The sequence below is a fragment of the Protopterus annectens genome, chromosome 5.part0, assembly GCF_019279795.1.
Source record: "Protopterus annectens isolate FY-2018-M chromosome 5.part0, PAN1.0, whole genome shotgun sequence".
In the NCBI taxonomy this organism is placed as follows: domain Eukaryota; kingdom Metazoa; phylum Chordata; order Ceratodontiformes; family Protopteridae; genus Protopterus; species Protopterus annectens.
The window spans coordinates 1177281371-1177307640 of NC_056735.1; the positions used below are offsets into that span (position 1 = coordinate 1177281371).

The 26270-nt window shown below is 39.0% G+C and overlaps 1 protein-coding gene across 2 annotated transcripts in view; it reads left to right on the top strand.

Annotated features, from left to right (window-relative positions):
• LOC122801581 (erythroferrone-like) overlaps positions 1-22931 on the top strand; it is a 370321-nt gene extending 347390 nt beyond the window's left edge. For both annotated transcript variants that reach the window (XM_044071025.1, XM_044071024.1), the window contains exon 8: positions 20805-22931. In XM_044071025.1, the coding sequence (XP_043926960.1) occupies positions 20805-20903 (99 nt within the window). In that variant the 3' untranslated portion in view covers positions 20904-22931. The remainder of the gene's footprint in view (positions 1-20804) is intronic.
• Positions 22932-26270: the final 3339 nt, after the last annotated feature.

The window sequence follows — 26270 nt, forward strand, 5'->3', positions numbered from 1 at the left end:
CTAGATAGAAGACATCCTTGTCCCCTTTGCCCCTTTGGATGCTATTCCACCATCAAGTTTGAGTTTTGAACCTCTCACTTCTATCCCACCAGAACAGCCTACGTGTTCAAGTCTCCAATCAATTCTTCAGGACTTCTCTGTGAATTCTGATACTTCACCAGACCATCCCACTGATGAGCGCCCTAGGAAGACAATATGTAAAAGGAGACACTTAGTATCCCATCAGGAATTTCTCACTGAGGACACTGACTTTGATGAAATGGAAGGGTCTCCCAAATCTCAAGAAAAGTAGGTATCCTTTGGAGAAATCCTAGAACTTTTAAAGGAAAAAGGTAGATGGTCTTCTGACCCTCCTCCCCAGGAGGTGTTGGTGTTCCTGGAGGCTTTTGGACTGATAGATGAAGCTAGATACTGTGGACTCTATCCAAAAGTGCCCAAATAGAATTTTAGCGCCCCCCCCCCACCCCAAAGAAAGAGCTCACAATGCAGAGCTCATCTTTCCATCCCCCAACAGGGAGTTAAGGCTTTGGACAGATTTTGGAAAGTGCATTTATGCTTCAGTGACCTTTGCCCAACAGTTCAACTATCTGTTGTACTTTACAAGGTTGCAAATAGGTTTGACAAAACAGCTCTCCAAATTTCTTTCCAGGTCCATGTCTGAGGAGGACCAGAACAACATTTTTTCTTCACAAATGGCCATCCTTCAGTCCATATCTAATATGTCCATGAGATTGATATCATCTTTGTTCAGCCTAAAGGTGAAGGAAATGCTCTCCAGATGTGAGCAAGATGGGAAGACCTTGGATTGGACATTGTCCATTTGGATCCATTTTTCTACTCCTCAGAGACCCTTCTCACAGAATCAATGAGGAGTTAGAAAGTTGTGGTTTCACAAGTCCCAGGGTCATTCCAAGACTCATGAGGAGACAGTTCCCCCAAAGGCAGAGGGTGAACTCTAATGGAGGATATCACCCTCGTGGCAGAGGTGGGCTGTAGAACCATACTTTCTGGGATTCCTTCTTAGATAAACCCTACCAGCATTCCTGAAAGGTTGCCTGGCTGCTCTTCTCTGGAGGCAGTCGGGGGGGGGGGGATTGTCTTTGCACCAAGAAGCCTGGACATCAATCATAAAAGATATCTGGGTGCAGAAGATCATATACAGTGGTTATTTCATACCTTTTTCACAAATTCTCCCTACAAAATGAAAAGACTCCCCAGTTTCCCACCTAATCAGAGGGAGGCAGCAGTCTTAGACATAGAAAAGCTGCTGGAAAAATGAGTCATCAAGAATGTCCCCATACCAGATAGGATCCGGAACCTGCTCAAGATTCTTTTTAGTGAAAAAAAGACAGATGACTTGAGACCCATCCTGGATCTTGGCAAACTAAACCAGTACATGAAATATTCAAAGTTCTGGAGGGTCGCGGTTCATTCCATTTTGCCCTTGCTGTGAAAGGAAGATTGGATGTGCTTGATAGATCTTCCGGATGCATACTATTACATCAAAATGAGCAAGCACTCCAGAAGATTTCTACTCTTCTTTATGGGAACCAGTCATTACCACTTTAGAGCACTAGCTTTTGGCCTCACCGCAGCCCTAAGGGTGTTCACCAAATGGATGGCAGTGGTAGTAGCTCACCTGAGACTGCTGGGATTACAGGTGTTTCTGTATCTAGATGACTGGCTTCTGACTGCTCTGACCAGGCATCTACTTATACAAGTTAGGGACTCTTTGCTCCAGTTATGTCTCACAGTTCACACCTACACACAATCTGGAATTCATAGGTGCTCATCTAGACACAATTATTTAGATAGCATCACTTCCTCCAACAAGAGTACAAATCTTCAAATCCTAGGTTATGGAAGTGATCTCACATTCTTCTCCTTCAGCATGACTAGTCTTGCAAGCCTTAGGGTCCATGGCAGCAGCAACAATTACTCTGGTTCCTTTAGCTAGATTTCATATGCAGATTCTGCAGTGGACTCTGTTAGTACAGTGGTCTATTCTTCTGTAGCCCTTGCATGCACCAGTCAGGCTCACACAAGATTGCAAGAAATACGTTCTTTGGTGGATCTGTTCAGACAAAGTTTCTCAGGGCTGTCCATTTGTTCTCTGGCTGCCAGTAGTCACAGTGTCCACAGACACCTCCCAATTGGGGTGGGGGGTATTTCTTGGGAAGGATTGTCCATGGCATGTAGTCCCCAGAAGAGGCCAATGTGCACATCAATGTCCTGGAAATGAGAGCATTGCTGTTTGTGTTACAGGCCTTTCAGGATGCTCTTCCGTCCAGGATGATTGTGATTCAAACAGACAATGTGTCTGTAGTCAGGTACATCAACACACATGGGGGGGGGCATATCTTATCCTCTATGTTGAGAAGCCATGAGAGTGTGGCAATGGGTGATCTCTCCCAACCACTTTCTCATAGCAATGCACATACCAGGGAAAGCCAATGTGCTTGTAGACAAACTAAGCTGGTCCATTCTGATGCCTTACGAGTGGTCTCTCAATGTCAAAGTGGCAAAGAGAATTTTCAGTCGATAGGGCCAGACATGCTGCAACGTTTTTGCTTCTCCCTCAACAACAAGTGCAGCAGGTTCTTCACCCTGGTCCACCCTCTGATGGGAGTCACTGAGAGATGTTCTAGTTTAGGATTGGCCCTCCAGTCTCCTTTATGCTTATTCTCCATTACCTCTAATCCCCAAATCCCCAAATCCCCACAGAAAGCATACTGGTTGAAAAGCAGAGTTATCCTCATTTCACCTCTTTGGCCTCATCAGATTTGGTTTCCCTTCCTGTGCCTCATCTTCTGTATCCACACAGTATACTAGAGCCAAGTCCAGGCCTCCTATCTTATCCAGTGGGGATGACTCATCCACGCCTGAAGTTAACCACATGCTTTCAAAAGTTCCAGTGATGGCTAGACAGCCCAAGCTTTCCTCTCCAGTCTGGCATATTTTCTTGTATTCTCAAAGGCTTCTACCAGGAAAATCTATAGAAGTAAATAGAAGAGATTTTCAGTTTGGGCCCTCAACAGAGATTTGGACCACTTTTCTGCCCCAATACCCACTGTCCTTGAAGTTTTAACTGCCATTTTTTATGAGGGGACTAGTTACTGTACTATTACAGTACATGCAATAAATCAAAAGAATCGGCCAGGCAGACGGCAAACACTGAATAAAACTTTAATACAAAGTAAAAGAAAAGATAAGTGTTTCGCGTCAATGCTAGATGTTTCATCAGATCTAAAAACAGTAAGAACAGCAATCACATATATAATATCACCTCAACACACGTGATTTCAACACAGGTTTAAAAGGTATAAAATTATTCAAGCCCTTACCTCTAGTGGCTTGTAAGATAATCATCCATTTAATCTCTATACATTCAGTATGTGGTCTTACATCGCCTCCTCTTGGATTAACAATGTCAAGTTCTAGCACCATGAACTTAAAACTGTGATCAGGCCCCTCATGCATGATATGTTTAGATAAACATTTCTATTGTCACACTTGTTAATGGAATATAGGTGTTTCCTTATAAGATCCCATAAGCATCGATTAGTTTTGCCAACAGAGAACGAATGGCAGATGTCACAAACAAAAACGCACTTTCCTGATCCAAGATACCAAAAGAAACCACCACTGTGTACCAATAAAAACAGGTTTATTGATGCAATGGAATAAGCACTTTCGTCTGTCTATAACCAAAGACTTCCTCAGATTCAAGTAAAAATTCAAATAGCACACCTTATATCCATATAATTAGTCATCTGATCACTTAATTAAATGTTCCCCTCCCTCAAGAGTTAACTCCTTCATTTTATAATCAAACTTCACAGTTAAAAATCAAACAGTAAACTGTTATTAATTATAAAACAAACAACATTTTACAGTGCAAACGTGAATGCATAACTAATATATATATATATATATATATATATATATATATATATATATATATATACAAAAAATATATATATATAATGCCTAAACATTATAGGACTTTAATTTCAAAATACAAGAAATACTTGAATGTTCATTTAACCCAGGGGTGTTAAAGGCAGCCAACCTAATTTGCCATTTTAATTCCTGAGCCTCTAAAATATCTTTCCATGTACCCCCCCCCCCGGGTTTTTTTTCTACTAATTCTAACCCTGCATATAGAAACTTGTGGCCGGGATAGTCTTTAACATGCTTTGCTAGGGCATTACTTTCTTTTAAATGTCTAATATCAAGCTGATGTTCATATACACGCTCCTTAAAGTGCCTTTGGGTTTTTCCCACATAGAATCCCAAACAACATGTACACATGGCCACATATACTGATCTCTTGGTGTTACAGTTAAAATGGGATTTGGGCTTCAAATCTATTTTATTAATACATATACTATCACCTTCCCTAATGTGTGTACATTGTGGGCATGAACCACATTTAAATGTGCCGTGTTTTTTTCTTCCAATGTCACTAATAGGGTTCCATTCAACGAGGTCTTTAATAGTTCTCCCTCTCCTATATACCACCTTAGGGGTTGTCCCCACCTGTTCAAGTATCCCATCAAAACATGAAAAAATACCCCAACTTTTTCTTAAAATATCACCTATCCCTTTATGCTCATTGCAAAAAGTGGTGACAAAAACACGAGTAACCTTCTGTCTATTATTGACATTAGCTTCCTCATTCCTCTGGACTATGTTCCCTCCAATCTCAATATCTCTCAAAATGGGCTTAATAACCCCCATATCCCTCTTCTCCTTAACCTCCAAGATAACCTTCTGGATCATAGAAATGGGGTACCTCCGCCTGATAAACATGTCTTTTAACTTTTGACACTCACAATTAAAATCATACTCTTCAGAATTCATGTGTGCTAGAAGTATATATTGTCCTTTTATAATGCCCCTCTTGTTGTGTAATGGGTGGCAACTGTTGAAGTGTAACATGCTATTTGAGTATGTGGGCATCCTATAAATGTTGCTCACATATCTCTTGTTGACCGGATCTTTGCTTATTTCAACATCCAAATAGTTAATTTTTTCAACATTAACAGTATGCGTGAATTTCAGAAAGGTAGTACTCTTATTACAGTACTCAATAAATTTTTCAATTTCACTTTGGGGCCCCTGCCATGCAATAAACACATCATCTAAAAATCTGCAATAAGTAGCCCAATACTGCACAAATTCAGACCCTCAAAGAAATTTCCTCTCCCATTCAATCATAACAGTATTGGAAAAACTGGGGGCACAAGCCACCCCCATTGCCACCCCACAAGTCTGGTGGTAATACTGACCTTCAAAAAAGACATAGTTGCACTTCAAAACAGTTTCCATTAATGTACATAAAACATATACTTCGGTGTTTGAAAATTCACATGAATTGTATAGATAATCCTGGAGCCATTCCAACCCAAGTTCATGGGGAATAACATTAAACAAATTGATTACTTCAATGGTCAAAAATATTATGTTCTCCCCATAGATTAAATTTTGAACCTTACCCAGGAAGTCCCAGGAATCCTTACACAAATGTCTCTGTGCCTCTACACTTTTCTTTAATTTTGAATCAGTGTACTTTCCCAATGGGTGCACTTTGGCCTTATAGGCATTAGCTATGGGTCTGAAGGGGGGGGGGGTCAATCAAATCTTTGTGAATTTTCGGTAATCCGAAAATCCCTGGAACAATAGGGAATGCACAACACAAAAACTTGTATACATCATGGCTAATGGCCCCTTGGTCAAACATATCTTTCAGTAGGTATTCGATCTGAGCATAGGAAATATTCACCATATTCAAAGAAGATTCCTCATAAATACTCCCATCAAATAACATACTGTTCATACGATTACTGTATTCAACCCTAGACATAATAACAATCCCCCCACCCTTGTCGGGTTTCATGACCCTTATTGTTTTGTCAGCGCATAATTTCTTGAGTAGCTCATACTCAGTTTGGTTCAAATTGTATTCAAAAGTTTTCTTAGAATCATTAATCAATTTCCTAAATTCAAATTCGCACAACTTTTCAAATATAATGAGAGGCATTGGTAAAGGGGGGTTAAAGGTACCATTACAAATCAAATCACATGTATAACCATTTTCAGAGGCCCCTTTAAAATACAAATATAAATTCAAGTTCCTGACATACAACTTTAGGTCAATTATAATATTGTCAATTTTGATTTTATTAGTAGGCACAAAATTGAACCCCTTACTGAGTCAATTGCAATATTCTGTATTAAACATGAAGTCTGTGTAGTTGTATAAATTAAAGTCACCTTGTGCATTGGTAACGATTTCTGGTCCAATAACATTCTCCCTGGTATCAAAACTCAAGTCCTCTATTATAACAACCACATTTTGATCTATCTCCTCCATCTGCTTCAGTAATTTGTTCCTCTCCAAGTCTGCTGTTGCCCACCACGATTCCTCAGGCGCTCCGACCGCCTCAGGGGTGCTTGCTCTAATGGGACGGAATGCTCATTTCCTTTGCTTTGATGGTTTACATTAGAGTTGCCATTACCAGGCACGCTATTTCTCCATTCTCCATTGCCAAAGTGAGGTAGTGGATAGGCACGCCCACTCTCGGAATCTGCTCTATTACGAGAGATTTTTTTGGACTTTCTAGTCCTGACATCATTAGATATTCTATCCACCTTGTCTATAATGTTTTTAAACTTGTCTCCACAATATGGAAAAAGTAAATCCTCTTTGATCTTTTTTTCCAAAGTGACCAGTTCTGGCAGTAACGTGTCAAGCACTCTGCCATTGTGCTTAATCATTGTCTCCATAAGCTCGAATCCCTGCCTGTCAAATAACTGCAGGAGTTCCTGATACTCATTGTCATTACGAATCAGCCCATTTGGAAACTTCCACAACCTCAAACCTTTTGGCACCAGTTTATTTTGAATACATTCACAAAAATATTCGTTTTCAATAAGTAACTTCCTGTATTTAATAACTTTAGTCTCGAAAACATCAAGGGATTTACTGAATGTAATATTACTGTCATTTTGTAAAGCGGTTTCAGGTGCTGCAATATGCCCATTTATCTTATTGAGCCATACAGTAAAATTGTCATTACAAACATTGTTACCTGATGTAACCTCTTTGTCCATCACACACAGCACTTTCCCCTTTAAAAAAACACGCTAAGACAGGAGGTGTGCTTAACCTGTTTCAGGACTCCTTTTTAATTTTATAATTAATAACAGTTTACTGTTTGATTTTTAACTGTGAAGTCTGATTATAAAATGAAAGAGTTAACTCTTGAGGGAGGGGAACATTTAATTACCTGGTCAGATGACTAATTATATGGATATAAGGTATGCTATTTGAATTTTTACTTGAATCTGATGAAGTCTTTGGTTATAGACAGATGAAAGCGCTTATTCCATTGCATCAATAAACCTGTTTTTATTGGGACACCGTGATTGTTTCTTTTGGTATCTTGGATCAGGAAAGTGCATTTTTGTTGACTTACTGGTTCTTAGTTTATGAGATATCACAAACAGCCAAATATACTAAATCAGAGGAGCTACATTCAGCATACCCATTAAAATAAAAGACATGTGATGTTATGTTACAAGAATTTAATGCCTAAATCTGATACTGTTAATAATACTAGAACAGGGATATTTCCTTGTAAGGGGTGCAATGTGTGTAAATACATTAGAACTGATAATCAGTTTATGCACCCAGATACATACTGCTTTGCATGTAACTATTACAGTGCAGTTGGCTGCCATGTCCAACTTTCATTCAGGTGAAAAACATTCTTCAAGGCTTTTCTGAAAGGCACCTTCTTGCTTAGGCCCCCGATCAAGGGCTCTTCTCCACTTGGGATTTAACTATCTTGCTTCAAGGTTTGACCCAAAGCCCCTTTGAACCTTTAGCTAAGACAGACATTAAATTTGTGTTCTGGAAAGCAATCGTTCTAGTTGCCATTACATCAGCTAGATGAGTGTCTGAATTCCAGGATCATTCCTCAAAATCTCCCTACCTGGTTTTTCATAAGGATAGAGTCTCCTTATGTACGAAGCCATCCTTTTATCTAAGGTGGCTTCTGAGTCTAACATTAATCAAGTCATTAACCTCCTGGTTTTCTTTCCAACATTTTCTAATAAAGGTGAATATAGGTTCATAGGTTCATACTAGGCTATCTGCCCTAGGGCATTTATAAGCCTAGCCAGAATGTGTTTGGCTTTCGCCACCCATTTTAAATTTATTTTGCTATGCCCTTTTTCGAGGTTAGTATACTGTGCCTCTGTCTAACAGTGACACAGAAGTGATACCCGGGGTAAACCTACGATCTCCCATCCACTCATCAAGATTCCTCTTGAAGAGAGTCAATGAGGGACTCTGCCTAACCTGGACTGGGATTTTACTCCAGAGTGAAGGGAGCCTCTGGGTTATGAATCTGTCCCTCCAGCATGTCCTATTTATTTCAGTGCTGAGGTTCAAGTCTCTCGAGCGTAGCTCGATGGGATTTGGATTTTCTGAGGTGCAGCATGTCCATTAATTCCGGGTTGGACATGGCTTTATACATCAGGCACAGATCGCCTCTGAACAGGTGGTATGCCACTGAGTAGAGCTGGAGTTTCTTTAACCGGGCAGCATATGGCATCTGTTTGAGCCCTTTGATCCTCTTGGTGAGGTACTTTTGGGGTCTTTCCAGTTGCTGCAGGTGTCTGGTAAGGTACATCCCAAAAGGGGCATTGTACTCAATTATGGGCCTGATGAGGGATGAGTAAAGAGGCACGATGACGTCCCTGATCTAGATGTGAATCCCTTCATGATTAGGTGGGCTATATAAAATGTTTTTCTAACCACTTTGGCCACGTGGTTGTCAAATGAGAGATTGCTATCAACTTGGGTCCCCAGGTCCCTAATTACTTCTTCTGTACTTAATGGATTACCACCTATGTGGTAATTTGTGGGCACTTTGTTTTTGCCAAAGGGGATGACTATACACTTTTTGGCATTTAGCTTGAGGCCATGGCTCTGGCACCAGTTGTCTGTTTCTATGAGGCCCTTTTGGAGGATGCTTGTGTCGGCTGGAGAGTCGATTATGGCACCCAATTTGCAGTCATCTGCGAACTTGGTCAGCCACAGTCCTTCCGTGTTGGCCTGTACCTCTGAGAAATATATACCGAACAAGAGAGGTCCCAGGACTGAGCCTTGTGGGACACCACTTGTAACTGGTTTGGAGTCTGACATGGCTCCAGCAATTCTAACCATGTGGGTTCTGTCCTTGAGCCAGTTTGCAATCCATCTAGTGACATAGGGGTTTATATTTAAGCTGGTGAGCTTATCTATAATGCCCGAGTGGGGTATTGTATCGAAGGCTTTTGTGAGGTCCAGGTAGGCTGTGTGGACCACCTTCCCCTCGTCAATGGCCTTGGTGACTGTTTCAAAGAAATCAACCAAGTTTAAGAGGCAGGATCTGCCCTTAACAAAGCCGAACTGGGTAGGATCCAATGTTTGTAGGTCCCCAATATCTTTATTTATGAGGTCCATGATGATCCTTTCCATAGCTTTGCAGACCAAGCTAGTCAGGCTTATGGGGAGATAGTTTCCAGGATCCGTTGAGGCACCAGCTTTATGGAGAGGGACCACTGTTGCTGTACGCCACTCTTTGGGCACATATCCTGTAGTAAGGCTGAGATTGAACAGTAGTTTTATGTTTGGGTTTAGCTGTTCTTGGAGTTCATGTAGGACGCAGCCTAGGACACCGTCTGGTCCCATTGATGCTGTGTTTTTTGCTTTGGAGAGGGCGGCTCTTACCTGAGCATCTGAGATGTCAGGGGGGCAGCACTCTGCTGGGATAGATATTTGCCCTTTTGGTGGGGAGGGGGGGAGAAGTTTGCGCTGAACCTGTCAGCTAGGATGTTGGCAATGTCTGTGGGTTCGGTGTATTTTTTGTCATTTTGGACTAATTCTGAGCATATCAGGGAATTACCACCCAGGTTCCTAACATAACTAAAGAAAGCCTTGTGATTATCCTTAGTGTCCTGTGCAATTTTTCTCTCGAAGCTGGCCTTAGACAATTTTATGTGTGCCCATAGTTTTTTGCTAATACTGATCAGTGATGCCTTCCCTTTTTGGGATTTTCCTCTATCATTTAGTAGCTTCCTCCTTCTATTGTATAGTTTGTTTATGGCTGGGGTCCACCAGACAGGTCGTCTGCCTTTGGAGGATTGGGTCTTGGTTTTATTTGGGATCGCATGATCCATGCATTCCTGAAGGTGTTCATAGAATGCGTTTATAAAGGATTCTGCGGTCTGGGCCGTATTTTCCACAGGCCCGGGGGCTTTGAAGGATTCCACCTCAGTTTTGAGGAGTGTAAAATTTGCTTTAGAGAAGTTTTTCACTGTGGTTTTCTGGGCAGGGGTGGGGTCGGGATGTAAATATCCAGTGAGATTAGTTTATGGTCTGATCTTACCAGTGAGGGATACACTTCTGGTCTGGAGCATAGAGTCCCCATGTTGGTGATGATCAGGTCCAGTATGTTTTCCCCTCTTGTGGGAGTGGTAACAAGTTGTTCCATAGCATTTGAGTTTATAAATTCTAGGAACCTTTGGGCTAGGGTGTTGGAGCTAGAGTAATGCTCCCAGTCTATGTTTGAGTAGTTGAAGTCGCCCAATATAATGGTGTTTGGAGAGACCTTCATATTTTCCATTGTTCTCAGGAAGGCCGAGTGGGGTTCCTGGGTTTGGGAGGGTGGTCTGTAGCAGGCTATAAACTGGAAGGCAGTTTTACCCACTGTTAGTTGCACATGGATAGTCTCTGATGCTTCGTGCTTTGCCACCAACCTGGAGGTGTGGGTATCTTTGATGAATATCGATACTCCCCTCCTTTTGTGGTTCGGTCCAAGTTTTGGGGCGAAAAGCATGGTATGAGGTATAACCTGGTAGTGCTGGGGTGCTCTCGGGAGCCCTGAACCAGGTTTCTGTTACTGCACAGATATCGATGTTCTCCATGCTAAGGAGAGTTTCGAGCGTGCATCTTGAGGTTTAGACTTCTGGCGTTGAGTAGCATTACTCTTAGTTTCTTATCCCTTGTGATACCTATGGAGGTGGGTTTGTCTTTTGAGCCTTGCCTAAAAAAGGCATTATGGGGGTAGCAAGAGCCTTTGCCAATATCTGAAAGCCCAGGGGTGACAGGTGCAAGCCATCCCTAGCGAAGCATCGTGGCTTGTCGAGCATATCATCCCAAGCTGACAGGCATTGGATCCCCTTTGAATGACACCAGTACTTAAGCCAACTGTTGAAATTGATCATCTTGTCTTCATATTGTGGCATCATTCTTGGTGAGGGTAAGATGCTACTCAAGGTCAGCATCATACCGGCCTGGGCTACATGCTCAGAGAGCTCCTTTATGTCTCTTTTCATGTAGTCCAGGGAGGTACGTCTCAGGTCATTCACACCAGCATGGACAATGACTGAGTCATATTTGTACTTGCCTTGGAGTGACCTGAGTGCTTGTGTTATGTGGCGGATCCTAGCGCCCGACAGGCTGCTCACCGTGACCCTCTCCTTGTTCAGCCTGGTGAGCGGGACGTCAGTGTGCCTGACGATAGAGTCACCTATTACAAGTGTATCAGGTGTGTTGTTTAGTCTTAAGGGCTGTGACTGTTCGGCACACTGGCTTTGTGAGATATGTGTTGCACGTGTTTTGTTTTGGGGTAGCGGCTGCTTGGGTGTCTGCTTTGGAGGTCTCTGCTGCTTCGGCAGATCTTTATTTAGAGCCTCCGAGTATGTTTTTGTGTGATTATGTGTTTGGTTTGCTGTCGTGGTAGTTCTATGTGAGACTGGAATTGTAGTGAGTGTGGTTTCCTTCTCCTCCTGACTGGTTGGTTGCATCTCTCACATGTGTTGGAATTTGTTGGGAGGAGGAGAGGGTTGTCTGTGTACATGAGGCAGTTGTAACATTGCCTCAAGATTCCCAGATTCACCAGCTGGACCGGAGAGGAGATTGACAACTGACCTTTGGACATGCTAGAATAATATTGGGAATTCTTTAATAATTGAAAACCAGGGCCAGTGGGGAGTGAGGATGTAGTGCTTTTAATTTTTAGTGCTGACTTATATAATTGCTTTAGTGAGCAAGTGCCAGGTAACTTAAGTGCAATGTGTTACAGGTAACTTAAATGCAAAAACGACAAACAGTAACTTTCTTTCAAGTGAAACAAGGAAATAAGTACAGTAAGCAATGCAGATATCACTAGTGATCCACAGAAGCTGAGAAGCGTATTAGGTGGAATTAGCGTTCCAGGGAAATAACAAGCAAACAAACAACAAGCATATAAACAAAGCTAGATTCAGCAGGCCTGGATCTAGTCTATGCTACAGCAAACAAGGTGTACCAATTTCAGTAAGATACAGTTCAAATATTCAGGCACTATAAACCTTTAACCAGAAATTCCCAGCTCAGAAGGGCAGAGTCCAGCCTCTTCTCCCACAAGAGTGCAGACCACAAACCTTCTTAATGTAAAATAACTGGCCTGAAGCCCAAGTGCTTAAACCAGAACTAATACACTTTAAGAATAACAGACACTGGGCTCTCAATCAGCAGTTCCCAAGTTAGAAGAATGAAAACTACCTGTCCTGCCACCACAGTGCATGCCACAAACCTTCCTAATGTAAAACAACTGGTCTGAAGCCCAAGTGCTTAATCCAAAAGACTTAGAATGATAGCTACACTTTAATCAAGTTACTACCAAGCAGTAATAAATACAATTGAATACTTTAGAGAATGCCTGGATTAGTGCTCAAGTTACACAAACAAAACTAGATCCAGCAGGCCCGAATCCAGTCTATGCCACAGCAAACAAGGCGCACCAACTTCAGTAAGAAGCAGTTCAGATATGCATGCACTATAAGCCTTTAACCAGAAATTCCCAGCTCAGAAGGGCAGAGTCCAGCCTCTCCTCCCACAAGAGTGCAGACCACGAACCCTCTTAATGTAAAATAACTGGCCTGAAAGCCCAAGTGCTTAAACCAGAATTAATACACTTTTAGAATAACAGACACTGAGCCCTCAATCAGCAGTTCCCAACCTAGAAGGATATAAGCTACCTGTTCTGCCACTACAGTGCAGACCACAAACCCTCTCAGTGCAAAACAACTGGTCCGAAGCCCAAGTGTTTAAACCAAAAGGCTTAAAATGAGTTACACCAAGTAGTAATAAATACAATTGAGTACTTTTAAGATGATGCAAAAGTAAAAAAACGTAGGTAGAAACACAAGTACAGTAAAAGCAGATGAATTTTTTTTTTCTGAACAATGCTGAGATCAAAGAAACAGATTTGAGTGCTGAAACTAGAAAACTGGCTAGTTATAAGAAAAAAAAACTAAGCTAGAAGGCTTCCCTCCAACACAGAAGGGCTTGGGGGCTCAAAAGCCTACAAATAGTCTATACCACTTAACAGGAAAGGCAGGAAACAAGCTTAAATTTTTTTTTTCTGTTTCCCAGATGCTCTCTTTGTACACAGTAGGAGTGCCTGAAATCAGAATATGATCTCACTGCACTCAGTTGAGTGAGCAAATGAGATGGGCCCAGAAGGAGTATCCAAACACAAATTTACAAGAGGGGCGGGCAGTTGCAAGGCCACTAAGATTAACACCAAAACAAAAACAGGGACGGTGGGTGGGTCTAACTGAAGAGCAGAGTCAAAACTTCCAGTTCAGTTAATATTCCTTCCACACAGTTAAAATCAATTTAAATACTGTATTTTTTGGGAAAAAAAGAGCAGATAAAGGTACTTAAATTCTCTTATACGTCCAGTTGAATACAGCAAGTTCTTAGCCGGCCAAAGCTGAGGTTTTTAAGCAGAAAATATTTCACACTGTACCACTTAAATAGGCAAGGACAGGAAATCAAAGAATGTGACTACCCCACACCTGTAATTACTAGCAAATAACAAAATTCAGCAAACACTGACTAACTTCCAGTTCAGTTAATATTCCTTCCACACAGTTAAAATCAATTTAAATACTGTATTTTTTTGAAAATAAGAGCAGGTAAAGGTACTTAAATTCTCTTATACGTCCAGTTGAATACAGCAAGTTCTTAGCTGGCCAAAGCTCAGGTTTTTAAGCAGAAAATATTTCACACTGTACCACTTAAATAGGCAAGGACAGGAAATCAAAGAATGTGACTACCCCCACACCTGTAATTACTAGCAAATAACAAAATTCAGCAAACACTGACTAACTTCCAGTTCGGTTAATATTCCTTCCACACAGTTAAAATCAATTTAAATACTGTATTTTTGAAAAAATGAGCAGATAAAGGTACTTAAATTCTCTTATACGTCCAGTTGAATACAGCAAGTTCTTAGCCGGCCAAAGCTGAGGTTTTTAAGCAGAAAATATTTCACACTGTACCACTTAAATAGGCAAGGACAGGAAATCAAAGAATGTGACTACCCCCACACCTGTAATTACTAGCAAATAACAAAATTCAGCAAACACTGACTAACTTCCAGTTCAGTTAATATTGCTTCCACACAGTTAAAATCAATTTAAATACTGTATTTTTTGAAAAAAAAAGAGCAGATAAAGGTACTTAAATTCTCTTATACGTCCAGTTGAATACAGCAAGTTCTTAGCCGGCCAAAGCTGAGGTTTTTAAGCAGAAAATATTTCACACTGTACCACTTAAATAGGCAAGGACAGGAAATCAAAGAATGTGACTACCCCCACACCTGTAATTACTAGCAAATAACAAAATTCAGCAAACACTGACTAACTTCCAGTTCAGTTAATATTCCTTCCACACAGTTAAAATCAATTTAAATACTGTATAATATATGCTTCATCTTTTGGATCTGCACAGGCAACTTTGATTTTATCTCCATCACACCAAAGATTTCAGAAAAACTGACCAATTGTTTTTATCCTTTTCACGGAACATATGGGGCATGGCAGTTTCCATAATGACTTTAGGCAGATGGCTACCTGATTGCATATACTTTGGCTATAGCCAGAGAGGGTTGACTTTGCCTAAGCCCCCTAGAGCACATTCCAAGAGGTCTATAGCCACTTCTTCATCTTTGTGGTCAAGAACATTGACAGATGACATTTGTGTCATTGTCACTTGGTCCAATATTCATACCTTTATTGCTCATTATAAGTTAAATTTGGGTTCTAGGAACAGAGTTTTTGGCTCCGCAGTACTCCAAAATATCCTACCATGAGGTTCATCTAGCTGGGGACTCTGTCCCATCAGTTGAGGAATGAATAAAAATGACAACATCAGATGTAAAGTTATGTACTACTATAGCGATGCATCTGTGCTGTCCATTTTCATTTTTCCTCAACTTCCTGGCCACCTAACCCCCTTCCCGTTCTTCCTGGAGAGACCTAAAAAATGCTACTTTGGGAACCAGTTTGTTCTTATTTGAGCTCCATTTCTATCTCTATTGTGTCTGCCTTATAGATTCTTTATAGTATCAGCCATGTATTATTGGGGGTAGCAAACTCGATCTGAGGTATGCTAGATTAGTGGAGCATTATGAATAAAGGGAGGAGCTTGAGAGTCAGATCCGTGAATCTGGGGAAATGTTGTTGAGCCGGATCCGAGATCCACAAAAAAAACACAAATAAAACAAAATGAACTGAATAAATAAATTAACTGGGATGAAAAGTAGAACCAGGACACAATTCACATGAACTCCACAGATGTAATCAGTTTATTGATGCTTCCTGGTACCTCGGCAAGTACGCCTTCAATGGGAATAAAATTCAACACCATTACATCCACTTTATATAAAACTTCTAAATTGCTTAATTGTGTGTTAATACAATAATCATCCAATGTGATTAATTCCATAGAAACAATTTCAAGTGAGCATACAATAAAAAAACAGCCTAAAGTGAGTATAAAATGAAAAGAAGAACAAAGGGACCAGCCAAATAGAACATCTCTGATGTTTATATAGAACCAAAAAACTAAAATATATTAGCATTTAATTCATGTTGACATTTAATTCCAGGTTCAAACCCTTAGGGTGAAGTGTATTACAATTAATGATGAATTTAGCCTTCAACTTCATAAGTTTATTCAAAAAAATCCTCCCCCTGTGTATAAAAAGGCTTTGCCAAGATGTAAAAAAATAAACTAGCTCCTGAACCTCCATGGGCCATGTGGAAGTGGTAGGCTATTGGACTCTCCAATCTACGATTTCTGATATCCCCCAGATGTTCCATTATTCTATCCTTAACCATCCTCCTGGTCTGTCCTACATGCCATCTGGTTGGTGTGCACCCACAGCCGAGGACGTAAACAACCCCACATGACCTGCAAGTAAAATGGTCCCTTGCTGTATATCTACCATTGTTAATCTTGGTTCCATTAAGGTTTTTTAACCTACTGCAAACCTTACATCTACCGCATGCAGAACTTCCCCTCCAACTACCTTTCATAAAAGGTCTCTTCAATTTTAGTAGTTCCTTTAAATTAAGGAACCTACTACAAGAGAAAGCTACTCTGTTGGGGAACAAATGCCCCACACTCTCATCCTGACAAACAATGGGCCAAAACCTATCCACTAGTTTCTTAGGCATCATCGATAAGGGAGAAAATATGGAAACAAAAAACATCCTATTCACTTTGTCATCCTTTCTCAGCCATCCTGTAACTGTTCTTCTAACACCAAAATCCTCTGCACCAATTGTACCCAAAACCTTACCTTCAGCTTTATCCAAGCAATGTAATGTATACCCCCTATTAAATAGTTTTTGTCTGACCTTCAAAAATTCCCCTGAAATTAATGATTTGTTGTTAAATATGTGCTTGTATTCTCATAGGTTCATAGATTAGTACTAAGCTAACTGCCCTTGCGAGCCATTTTAAGCCTAGCCAATTATCCCTTGCGAGACTCAAACCCTACACCTTGTGTTTGTAAGGCAAACACCTTAACCATTAGGCCACTCTCCCAGTCATTGATACGGAAGTGATTTTAAAAGGTGTGGTGGGTGCATACTTTCAGCCGACAAAAAGTTTTTAGCAGCTGTTTTCTTAGGAAAGGGTCTAAAGTGTATCCTTTGATCCGATACAAAAAAACTCAACATCCAAAAATTGGATGCTAGTTTCACTAATTTCAAAAGTGAATTCAAGGCCCACAGATTTTTATTCATCTGTAACATGAAAACCCTGAACCCCAAGTATTCATAAACAAAATAGCATATGCTGGGGCATAGGATGCCCCCATTGCTGTCCTCTCTTTTTGTAAGAAATATTGTCCACCAAACCTAAAACAATTGTGTGTGAGGGAGAATTCCAAAAATTGTATCAGATAGCTCATGTGTGGGCCTTCACCAAGCATTGATTTACTGCCTCCAAACCCCAGAGATTCCTAATACTTACGTACAAAGCTCTTACATCCACACAAGCCCAGTAGAAATTTGTCCCCCAGCATTTGCCACCAACAAGATCACATAATTCCTTGGTATTCTTAATATGAGAAGTTACCTTTGAAAGGTACCCCTTCAGTTGGTAATCCAGAAAGATACCCACGTTTTGTAAATATACTCCCTTTAGTTTTTTGGTTCTATATAAACATCAGAGGTGTTCTATTTGGCTGGTCCCTTTGTTCTTCTTTTCATTTTATACTCACTTTAGGCTGTTTTTTATTGTACGCTCACTTGAAATTGTTTCTATGGAATTAATCACATTGTTTATTGTATGCTCACTTTAAATTGTTTCTATGGAATTAGTCACATTGGATGAGTATTGTATTAACATACAATTAAGCAATTTAGAAGTTTTATATAAAGTGGATGTAATGGTGTTGAACTTTATTCCCACTGAAGGCGTACTTGCCGAGGTACCAGGAAGCATCAATAAACTGATTACATCTGTGGAGTTCATGTTGACTGTGTCCTGTTTCTACTTTTCAGTCCAGTTAATGTATTTATCTTGATCCGAGATCCCTCAGTTGAGGAAGAATGAAAATGGATAACACAGATGCATTGTTATGGTGAATACATAAGTTTTATTTAGAATACACAGGATGATAAGGAGTGGAGGAGTTGAATGGGTCAGTAGCTGAAAGGGGGTAGCCAGTGCCAGATGCTGGGTAGAAGGATTAATGCCAAAAGAAGCTTAGAATATGTATATATTTGCAGATATTTCAAGATATTTCTATTTTGTAACCTTTCCAGAAAAATCCTGTGGAACTGCATACCTAGCTATAGTAAATGTTAACTGCGATGCCAGATGGTTAATTGTTTTGCTTTGAATAGTGAAAATGCTATACAGATGAAAGCTGAGCATTGTTTCCAATGCATTCCATGTAAAGAAAGTAGCAATCTGGACTTAAAACATACTTTTTTCTCACATAATACTACAAAGAGAGATAGACTGATGTCATAAGCATATCAGTATAAATGGCTGAACAGTCAGAAAACTGAAGGTTTCTAACATAACCATGGATGTTCTACCCAAACCAACAATATTTCACGCTCAATTGCTTGCAAACTCATGTGTAATTTGTAAAATATGCCTATCTCTTTATCAGGACAGCAGCTCCTGTTCTCATTTGCTGATCATTCTGCTCACCTCTCACACCACATACCTCTCAACTGTACAGATTTTCGCAGACTGTCCAGATTTTGGCCTCATATTTTTGGTGCCTTTTTCATAAAATTGCATTTTTTCTAGCAAATCAGTGGTAAATTATAAAAGATTGAACTTTGAAAATAATGACAGACATTTGAGTTTCAGACTTCATATCCTTCAGAAAATTCATGCTAATTTAAAATCTATTATTATTCTATCAACATTCTAAATGTGTAAGTGCAATACTTAAAATGTTCCCTATTTATGAGCCTTTGTCCCACTTTCATTTATGGTTTTATCCAGATTTCTTGCTTTACAAGGTTGAGAGGTATGTTAACGACTAAAATTCTCCTGTTTGTGAACTAAGGCTACTGTGCCCTGACTGAATCGGTCATGGACTCAGTCCATCACTATATATGTTTTCAGCTTTATTGTTACAGACTTGAGTGGACATCCTGTAAATTCTAAATGATGAAACAAACAACAGAGTTTTTTGTGTTTGCCATTATCTGAAGGTACAATTAAACAATTAAACTAAAAATACTAACACTCACATAACCAAAACAAAAACACTGACTATCAAAACTCTCAACATAAATACTCCATTAAAAAGTCAATCTTGTATCTAGACTTGAATATGCAAATGGTAGAAAAAAAGGCCTAAATACATGCACATAAAAATTGCATTTACATGCTGGGAGCTTTATCCTTCCATCCATACCCCCTTATTTTCAAATACTACCTCTTTAGTTGCATAACTGCCACATAAGAATAATAAGGCATAGAATCAAAATCTTGTCCCATATGCTGATCAGGCATAGCAGCTAACAATATAATGTGGCACTGAAATATCAAGTTGGCAAAGGGAATATTCAACATTTTGTCATAAAGACAAAGATACAGACATTCCTAGCAACGACTGAAAATATCTCCACAATTTAACAGGACTGCACAGCAAAAGATCTACTGAGATTTGATCCTTCTAAAACACTGAAGGTTTTTGCCATATATTTTAAAACACAGACATAGAGATACATTAAGCCATAATTATGTCTAATTGTGTAGGTAAAAGTAAAATGGCTTATTGTCCCTAATTTAGAATTACAATATGAGGACTGAATGCATATTTTCCTGTTTGTATACCAACAAAGTAAAGACTTTCCATTTTTGAGCCATTTTAAAAGAAGTGTCTAGGAGAAAATTATATCACATTTTATTTGCGTAACCCTACAGTCACAGACTTCTCTTTTACACAGTTTTGCCTCCTAATTTTTGAATTTCAAAATTTGTAATATTTTTAAGATTTTGAATATCTCTAAGACAACTCTATACAGAGGCTTTAACTTATTTTTATTCTCATATTGGCCACCCTGTTACATAGGCTATCAGACCTTATTTATAAAAAAAAGCACCAAGTGCTTCCACATTCAAAAAAAGCATATGGTACAATATGTTTAAGCAGACTGAGCATTCTCCTAGATACACATTCACATCTGAAATAATTCAGATGCGGGCTGTACATTATTCTTGTACTGCTGATCTGCAACCAGATACACTTATTCACTGACTTTTATCCTTCTGTAGTTAGCCTGATCCCACATAAAATTCTACTGAATAGTTAACTTTATAAGTGGTAAATATCTTCCAAATTGTTTGTGTCTCCCTTGAAACACTTCTTGGCCTTCTCAGGGAGACTGGTCATGCTATTTGAAATACACTTGTTCTACCAGATATTTTTAGCAACTGCATTTCTACACTTGCCATCAAAAAAGAATAAGGTTAATGTTTACCATTTTGGAAAGATACTGAACCTATTGTTTGTACAGTCCTGGTAGGAAGTCAGAAAGAATGAATGTGTGCTAATTACAAGTAGTGTAAAAAGTGCCAAGGGTTTCCTAAAAATGTGCTGTTTATAGCAAAGTTATAAAATGAAAATGTTTGCCATCATAAAATGAAATCATCAGTATTCAAGGAAAATAATTCAGCACTGTGGTTGCTGAGTTTAACAATTTTTTTCATTTGGCATAGTTTGAATAAAAGAAAAAAAGGGAAGTTGAAAATAGAGTCCATTACAAAAGCAGATGAGGAATTTATTTACAGAAAAATTCAGAATGTCTGAATTTGTTAAACTGTGTGTCTATATTTTATGTGTGAAGAACTGTAGTTAAAATCATTGTCTGTTAATTCCTGGATCCTAAGTAGTTTGTTTAAAATAGCTTTGTTCTGTTCCTTCTAGGCTGGTCAGTATGTGTCTGTGTTTCTTGATAATGGGTCTGGATCATGCCTCAGCATTCAAAAAGGATCTGTCTTCACAGGAATTCTCCTAGGAGTGTGAGTACAATCTGGATAGGTGCTACTCAGCCATCTTCTATATTCTCAGAAATACAGGCTCTGGATGTCCACAGAGGAACAGAATATATATTGCCTGCCAGTTATTCCTAATACACTGTATTTCCAAGCTTTGAAAATAAATATATTCAACCATATTGAGAAACTTGTGATGACTGGAGACTCAGGCCATTAGTATGAATATCATGACAATTCAACCTTAGAAGAGTGCAGAGACAACTTCTTAGAGTCACACTCAATGACTCAATTAATCAGTGCAAGGCTCGTCCATGAAGTTCAATCCAAAATCTGAGACCAATAGAAAGCAATAACTGCAACTACGTTTATTCCTGTGTGGTGGGAATATGATACCAGATGCTTAGCAACATATTTATTTATTATTATTATTATTATTATTATTTACTTTAAAATGTCATCACCAAAAACATTATGTGTGCCATATTTTTTTATTATTCCAGCAGATTAAAGAACTGGAAGTATTTTATCATGGATATGCAAATATAGAACAAAGAACATCGACATAAATGGTATCCTACATGTAAATTTTTTTACCATTCCTCTGGTAGCTTTCATATTGTATTTGTATGATCATATCATGTATGTCTTCCATCAGATAAACATAATCCAAGGCTGGTTGCTTCCAACAACACTTAGAGATATATAGATATTTTATTGATTAATTTAACTGCAAAAACTGCTTAGCAAAATACTAAGAGAGACAAAGACAGCTCTTCTGATGAAACTAAAACTACAAAAATCTGGTAAGAGCCTTCAAATTCATTTCATAATGTATGTTTGTATTAGCACCACTATGTGAAACCCTGACCATCAGTCAAGCAGTGAATTCAACAAGTTCCTTACTTTTGACTGTCATGGTTCTAGCATTTTAGTTGAAGTGCATAATGCATACAAAGGGCAGTAAATGCAGAAACTTCCATTTAAAAAGCAGTAAGATTAACACTAAAGTAATAACACATATACAGGTTGAGTTGAACAGTGTTCACTTTGTGGCTATGTGCATATTATGTTGGACACATGGAGGTCCATGTGCGACAGTTCACAAAATGTCTTTCCAACTGGTTCCACTTCAGGGCTGTGGACTTCCAGATTTGCAGCGCAAGCTTCCAACAATGAAACTGAAATCTAATGAGGGCTCATGTACAGTGGAAACCAGAGAAAGTAGAAGGAAGCATTATGCAGCTCACAGCAGAGTAACTCACACCTGATAAATGTCTGGTTTATTGAAATGATTAATGTTTCTCCTTGTGATACAAGTTCAAAAGCTCAATGCTCAAACTTTAGTAAAAACAAAGCAAAAAGTGCCAGTGTAAACTGCATTATGGATGGCTTTAATATGAATGTGTAGGACAATACTTTTGCACTTTAGCCAGTAAGAGTTACACAATGTACAGTCTTGCCAGATCTTAGCAATACTTACATCAGGTTTATTCATAGTACTCTCAGACTTTTTCTCCAAAATTCTGTGAAATGTCAGTTGGAAAATAATTTATCATCAGACACAACCAGTGGAGGAGCATTACTGATAAGACCTAAATTTGTGTGCCAGCATTCATTTAACATTTTTTTTTGTTTCAAAGGAGCACATATGCAACCCAAGATGGGAAGTCAGTGCTCTCTGATACTGTTGTACAACCTGCAGGAAGGGTGGGTGTGAAGTGATATGTTGTCCAATTCTCTTGTGCAGAACTTTGTCTAGTTCGTGGAATTGCTCTGTCATCCTCCATTGCTGATCTTCCATCATGACATTTGATTAGGTACACCACCCTTAGTAGTGCATTTCATTCTAAGGACATAACATGACAGTTAAATAATGTAGCCTAATTCTGTAAAGGGCTCCTATTTCTTTGATATGTAACTGTTGTTGTCACTGTCTTATTTTGTGTTAGTTGCTTTCCTGTTGTGTTCTGTAAACTGTCTTTTTCAATCAAGAACAGTGTGGCAACACAATTTTTACAATGTAAGTGGATAAAATAAACATCATCTAATGCCAATAGTTTTATTTGTGACAGACTGAAATAATTACTTCTATTAAGGTTTATGCTAAAGAGTATACATTCACTGCTAGTCATACAGAATGATATATGATTAGTACATAATGACAGTTACTGTAGCTTGAAAGATACAACTGTTCTGAATTCAAGCTGGAAATTGTTTCTGCTCAGAACTAGCTGCCCAGCTGTAACTGTAATAATACATACATTTTCTTAATGCAGAAGGAGACTGAGTAACTATGTGGTATGCCCCCTGTGAACTGCTAACTCCCAATGGCTGAGACTATGTAACTAAGTGGTATGCCCCTGTGAACACCTAACTCCCAATGCCTGAAACTATGTAACTATGTGGTATGCCCCTCTGAACACCTAACTCCCAGTGCCTGAGACTATGTAACTATGTGGTATGCCCCCTGTGAACTGCTAACTCCCAATTGCTGAGAGTAAGTAACTATGTGGTATGCCCCTTGTGAACACCTAACTCCCAATGCCTGAGACTATGTAACTAAGTGGTATGCCCCTGTGAACACCTAACTCCCAATGCCTGAGACTATGTAACTATGTGGTATGCCCCTTGTGAACACCTAACTCCCAATGCCTGAGACTATGTAACTATGTGGTATGCCCCCTGTGAACTGCTAACTCCCAATTGCTGAGAGTAAGTAACTATGTGGTATGCCCCTTGTGAACACCTAACTCCCAATGGGTGAGACTAACTAACTATATAGTATACCCCTGTGAATAGCTAACAAGAGGCTGTCCCTCCAAAAAGCCTCCCTCCTTTCTCCAGTTGTCTGATGCCCACCTTGTATGCATGCTTCGCATTACAACCTACCACTCACTTGGGTAACTCACTCGCATGTACACACTACCCTTTCTCTAAAGTGGGATTTCCTTACATCCAAGCTAAAACTTTTACTATCTGCTTGTAATTGGTATTTCTTCCTACCCACTCTGTTTTTTTTTCATTCTCTTAAATTTCATTAATTTGTAGCCTCCTTTGACAATTTTATATACCCAAATTATATCTAACCACTTAATTTTCTCCATCCATCTCATTTCCAGTGAGTCCCAGACTAATAAAACTCCTTTATAATCTAGGTCATCATTCTTCCTGATAATTCTGCTTGCCCTTTTCCAGCATTGCAGTGTGTTACTTGCATTAGGATACATCATGCTAGCATAGTGATAAGATCTGTACATCCTATCGCCAAGGTTTGGGGTTCAGTCATGACCTCTTGTCACATTATGTGTCAGCTTTCTTCGGTTGATTGACTACATTAAACTGTCTATACATACTTACATACATGTAGCATTTACTTTTGCCCCTTTGGACCTGGCCATGGCTGAAGAGAATCAATGGACCTCACCACTTATCAGCTGAAAAACAGTAAATCAATAATAAATAAATAAATAAATAGACAGAATGGGCCTTCAGAACTGTATGCAGTATTCCATCTTCAGCCTTACCAGTGATTGGTAGAGTGGCGGAATTACTTCCATGCTCCTGAATTTGATTCCTCTGAGAATGCATCTCTGCATCCTTTTAGCCTTAGATGCTTTCTTTTTTATCTGTATATGTCAGTGGCTGGTGATGCTGTTACCACACATCTGTGTTTCTTCTCATCTGTCTACTGCAGCAGCACACCCCAATAAGATGTACATTATTTCTGAGTTATTATTCACAGGTTCAGCACACTGCATTTATCCACCCTGAATTGTACTGACATCACTCCATACATATGGTCAGAATTGTTATATATGGTAATGTTGAATCAATAGCGTGCAACGTAGCACAGAAATTTAGTGACATTACTTCTGCCAGATGACTGTGTGAATCACAGCTGTTTGCTTCCAGGGTAACCATCATTGTCTGATACTTTTATTTAAAAAAAGTCCAGTATAATGTTACGTTGAGATTATGTTGTTTTTTTTTTTGAACCCCTGCTCTCACAAGTTAAATAAAACTTGCCAAAATGTAGTACAATTACAGGTTGTATTAAGCAATGATGCAGAATACATTTTTTATAGTAAAGTTAGCAAATGCAATTGGTAATTTTCCTGATATTTATCATTCATCAGCTGTGATATTACAAGTGCTTTATAACCTGTAAATCTAATGGGCTTGATTTAAAAGGCATATACCTTACAGGTTAACAATGCCATGCTGTGATTATGCTAGAAGATGTCCCTATAGTATTGCATCTATTATGGTGTGAAAAATGTTGTCATACCTACTAAACTTCTTACTACTGCTTGTCCAAACATTAGTAAATTAATAAAATGTTGCCATTATGGTTAGCCACACACACACACACACACACACACACACATTTATGGGAGGTATATTTATATGAATGTCTGTATGTATACACACAAACACACACATAGACACACACACATACAAACACACATATGGGGAGGTATATTTATATGAATGTCTGTATGTATACACACAAACACACACAAACACAGACATACACACACACAAACACACACACAAACATATATGGGGAGGTATATTTATATGAATGTCTGTATATATACACACAAACATATACAGACACATACACAGACACACAGACACACACAGACAGACAGACAGACACACACACACACACACGCACAGATAGACAGGTTTGGTGTTATTTATATGTATTAACAAATGATAGACAGGTTTGGTGTTATTTATATGTATTAACAAATGACGCAGTATATGTTACTGATGTTAATGTTGATAAAATGCAATTATACAGATAAGAAAGTGAGAGGCAGCTACTGTAATGTACCTCTTACATAACCTACAAACTTATTCATATAGAACTTGAGTTTCTTTCCTGAATTCTGTGTTCATCTTCATGGTAGCAAGCAAGAACAGAATGTTCATTCTTTAAATAATACTTAGTTTAGTAATACCTTTATGCTTTCTTTGTGTAATAGGTTAGTCAGTAAAAACGTTTAGATGCCAACAGTAAGTATGCACAATGGTAAAAAGAGAAAAGAAAAAAAAGGAAAAGAAAACTTTGTTTTATTCTTACTTATTATTTTTCAGTTTGGTGAGTGGGTTGGTCTACTGGCCCTTTTAGCAATAATCCAGATACAACTGTAATGTTATCTGTTAAGTAAAAGAGTATTTATACAATGTTTGCAGCAAGTTTATACAAATAGTTGCATTATGTTCAATAGTAAACATTCGTACACTATTGACAACTTGCCATTTAAGCTTCAGACCTAGCCTGTATCACCAAAGCATGTGCACTTAAGATGTGTTCTGTAGGTGTTTCCTGAGTTTGTCTTAAATGTTTGAAGAACTCTGTGTTTCTTATATCAGTAGGTAGCTG